The 3,959-nt window shown below is 46.5% G+C and overlaps 1 protein-coding gene across 7 annotated transcripts in view; it reads right to left on the minus strand.

Annotated features, from left to right (window-relative positions):
• CEP70 (centrosomal protein 70) overlaps positions 1–3,959 on the minus strand; it is an 87,909-nt gene that overhangs the window by 77,453 nt on the left and 6,497 nt on the right. For 3 of the 7 annotated variants that reach the window (XM_032631594.1, XM_032631593.1, XM_032631588.1), the window contains exons 1-3: positions 3,644–3,771; positions 1,209–1,292; positions 398–500 (exon numbers count right to left, since the gene is read on the minus strand). In XM_032631594.1, the coding sequence (XP_032487485.1) occupies positions 398–406 (9 nt within the window). In that variant the 5' untranslated portion in view covers positions 407–500; positions 1,209–1,292; positions 3,644–3,771. Of the gene's footprint in view, positions 1–397; positions 501–1,208; positions 1,293–3,375; positions 3,471–3,643; positions 3,772–3,959 lie in introns of those variants that run through there. The other 4 variants (XM_032631595.1, XM_032631592.1, XM_032631591.1 and 1 more) reach the window with 3 other exon arrangements.

The raw sequence follows: 3,959 nt of genomic DNA on the forward strand, positions 1-3,959 counted from the left end.
AGATTAGGAAAGTTAATATAGAAAGGACAAATAGAACAGTGCCTAGCACACAGAAGTGGTGATCAGAGTTGGTGACCAGCTATCTGTGTTATCTTAAAAAGTTATTTAACCATTCTGGGCTTCAGTTTCCTTAATTGAGTTTAAAAAATCTGATAGGAGGGACTTCCCGGACAGTCCAGTGGTTAAGACTCTGAACTTCCAATGCAGGGGCATGGGTTCGATCCCTGGTTGGGGAACTAAGACTCCCACATGCTGTGGTGGGGTGTGGCCAAAAAAAAAAATACAGTATCTGACAGGATTATGAGGAGGTCAAAATATACATATAGTATTCCATAATTAGCGGATCCTTTCCAGTCTCTCAACATCCAGAGAGAGTTGTCTGTCACATCAGACATACCTCAGTCATAGCACAGTCCTCTTGCACTTTTCACCTGGTCATTCAAGTTGATCTCAATGAAATGATCACTCAGTGACTCTCATATCTGAAACGGGATCTTCATCTAAGTTTCAAAAACATAAAGAGACCCAAATCTTAAAAAGTTCATCTCCTAGTAAGAATGGTCATGTGTTATTCCCAGAACAGGCATCTGTCTTACTGGTGGTAACCACTAAACAGAAGCTGGAACAACTGAATTAGCTAATGGACTCCGATGCTCACCACCACATGCCTTCACCATTGTCCTCTTTGTCTTCTTTCCCCTTATCTTTCCTGTCCCCGCTCTGTTGAAACATTTACCTGGGAGTCCAATTCTATCGTCATCTAGCATCAATTCTGATTCTGGCTTCAAAGGTAGAATGTGGGAAGCAGTCAGCCTTGAGAGCAGGCTGCAGACATGCCAGGCATGCCGCTGCTGCTCGAAGGGACTGTGCCTACTTGTTCCCCTCCTTGTTCCATTCCATGGGAGATAAATCACCAGGGCCCAGAGACCAGAAAGAATGTAAAATGAGACAAGCAAAGCTGTCTCCCCCCTGCACGTGCAGGTTATTTTTGATGATTCTGGGTTTATGGGTTTTCTCCCAGGGAAGTTAACCTTGAGCCGAGACAGTCTGTAGATAATGTAAACCACCATCTGGCAACCTTCCTTTTTCTAGTCTAGATAATCTGCAACTGTAGCATAATAAAATTTGCCTTGCAACCATCAGTTGTCTTGGTCCTTCTGACCCCATTCGTCGGTGCTACTTCAGTTCCTTACCCCTTCCCTTCTTACCCAGGGCGGTGAAATCCTCTTTCTCTGGCTGGTCTGCGGCAGTAGAATAATTCTCATAGGCAGGCGTACTCTCAGACAATACCACTGAACACAAAAAGCAAAGGCAGGGAGAACAACTTTCACAATTTCACCTGTGACCAAGCCCTCCTTTTTCAGAAGTCCATACTGTGAAATTAATGTGCCAATAGTTTGCAGCTGCCTTTACCCCACTACAAGCTGTAACAGGACATAGGTCTGGAACTCTGAGTCAGAAGAGACCCAATGCTTCCCAAAGCCAAAGCAGAAGGTGCAGCTTGCTTTAATCAGTGTCATAACACACCTAAAGTAAGACTGTGAGAATAGGAGTTGCAGGGTTGGAGTTCATTTGTACACAGCATAGAAAGCCAAGTGCATAGAAGCAAAACACATTTCTATCTCCTTGCACTGAGATCTCCCAAGAGTCCTTTGGTAACTTGCCCTTTATAGGTCTGAAGCCCCTGTAACATGCACCATAAATTAAAATGTAATCATTTTTCACTACTTTGGGGGGGGGAACTGGAAATAAAGCATGACCAGTAGCTGTTCTTTCTCAAGTGAGTCACATCAAAATGTGGAATTAGCTTTCTCAAAAGTACGTATTTCACTTTACTACAATAAATGGAACATCCAATGCTTTCAAAGTCTCTATTGTCTATTAAATGCAAAAGCTCTATTCCAAAAATATGCCAACATGCTGTTTAACTTCCTAAAAAGAACTGAATCTACCACAAATAAGGAAACGGAATTAGCACTGGATCTCATCTCAACCAAATCATTCTGCCCCCACGAGGTTACATAAAGGGTCAGAACACGCCTCCAAACAGAAGCTGCGGGCAAAACCCTAGTCAGCCACCTCTTCCCCAAAGTGGGGCGGGGAAGGCCCGGGCCTACTTGGCAATACCAAAAGTAAAACAACACAACAAAACAAAACCTCATACAGAGGACTGAAACCAACAGAGGTAATGCGTGCCCAGTGTTTAACATTATTACGTTTAGAAAATAAAGTGGTACAAAAACCTGTTTGGTCTGCGTGTCACGGGTCTCTTAGCCTTGCAGTATTTTCACCTCACTGATTTTCTTAATAAAATCAAATTAGGCTTACCATATGACCCAGCAATCCCACTACTGGGCATATACCCTGAGAAAACCAAAATTCAAAAAGAGTCATGTACCAAAATGTTCATTGCAGCTCTATTTACAATAGCCCCAAGACGGCAACAACCTAAGCGCCCATCATCGGATGAATGGATAAAGAAGATGTGGCACATATACACAATGGAATATTACTCAGCCTTAAAAAGAAATGAAATTGAGCTATTTGTAATGAGATGGATAGACCTAGAGTCTGTCATACAGAGTTAAGTAAGTCAGAAAGAAAAAGACAAATACCGTATGCTAACACATATATATGGAATTTAAGGGGAAAAAATGTCATGAAGAACCTAGGGGTAAGACAGGAATAAAGACGCAGACCTACTGGAGAACGGACTTGAGGATATGGGGAGGGGGAAGGGTGAGTTTTGACAGGGCGAGAGAGAGTCATGGACATATACACACTAACAAACGTAGTAAGGTAGATAGCTGGGGGGAAGCAGCCGCAAGGCACAGGGATATTAGCTCGGGGCTTTGTGACAGCCTGGAGGGGTGGGATGGGGAGAGTGGGAGGGAGGGAGACGCAAGAGGGAAGACATGGGAACGTATGTATATGTATAGCTGATTCACTTTGTTATAAAGCAGAAACTAACACACCATTGTAAAGCAATTATACCCCAATAAAGATGTTTAAAAAAAATAAAATAAAATAAAGATGGGACTGTGCTATCAGAACCACCAAAAAAAAAAAAAAAATCAAATTAGGCTCCGCATAAAGAGGCCCCTCCGATTCTGAAATGGGCCTAATAAACCGGAGAAGGAGATATCTACTCTACCCGTCCGCGGAGCCCCCACCTTTTGCTACGGGCCTTCACTAGCCAAGCGACCTTCTCAAACACCTTGACAACTGCAAAGTGGAGCGGGTCGGACCTAGTGGACGCTTGGGAACGGAGTAACTACAACCTATCCAGAATCCAGGCTGCGCCGGCAATCATTCCACGCTTCACACTCACTGCCTCATTTAACCTTCTCAACCACCATATAAGGCAAGAATTACCAGCTGTGTCCTACAAATGAAGAAACTGAGGCGCTGAGACGTTAAATGGGAAGCCAAAGATCACAAAGGGCGGGAAGCCAGACTTGAACCAGGTTTCTCAGGTCACCCCGCTCCCCCCGGCCTTTACACTGGGATTTTCATTGCTCCTCTCTGGGAACCCCAGCAAGGGTCAGTCTGACCACTCGCAGGGCGCAGGTGTGGTCAGTTCCCGGGGCTCCTCAGGCAGGGGCTCCAGCCGCCGCTTCTGTGAACCCCGAGAGCCGCTCACCTTACTCAGCCGCCACCGTCCTCCAGCAGCGCGCCCAACCCCGCCGGCTCAGCGGCCCGGCCCCGCCTCTGCGACCGTTACCACGCCGTGGGAGGCCGGCCAATCGAGCCCGAGCGCGTCGAGGAGCCTGCCTCTGCTCTGGCTTAAACGCCGGAGCGATTTTCTCGGACCGCCCGGGAAGGCTGGGCCTGCCCCGCGCCCTCTGGTTGGCTCCGCTTCTGGGGGTGGGGCCTAACTTTGACTTAGACCCGTGTGTGCCGGGCTGGTTTTGTCGTCTGCGCCTGCGCACTTCCATTGCAGCTGAACATAGGCTCTG

The sequence above is a fragment of the Phocoena sinus genome, chromosome 4 (genome assembly GCF_008692025.1).
Source record: "Phocoena sinus isolate mPhoSin1 chromosome 4, mPhoSin1.pri, whole genome shotgun sequence".
NCBI classification, from domain to species: domain Eukaryota; kingdom Metazoa; phylum Chordata; class Mammalia; order Artiodactyla; family Phocoenidae; genus Phocoena; species Phocoena sinus.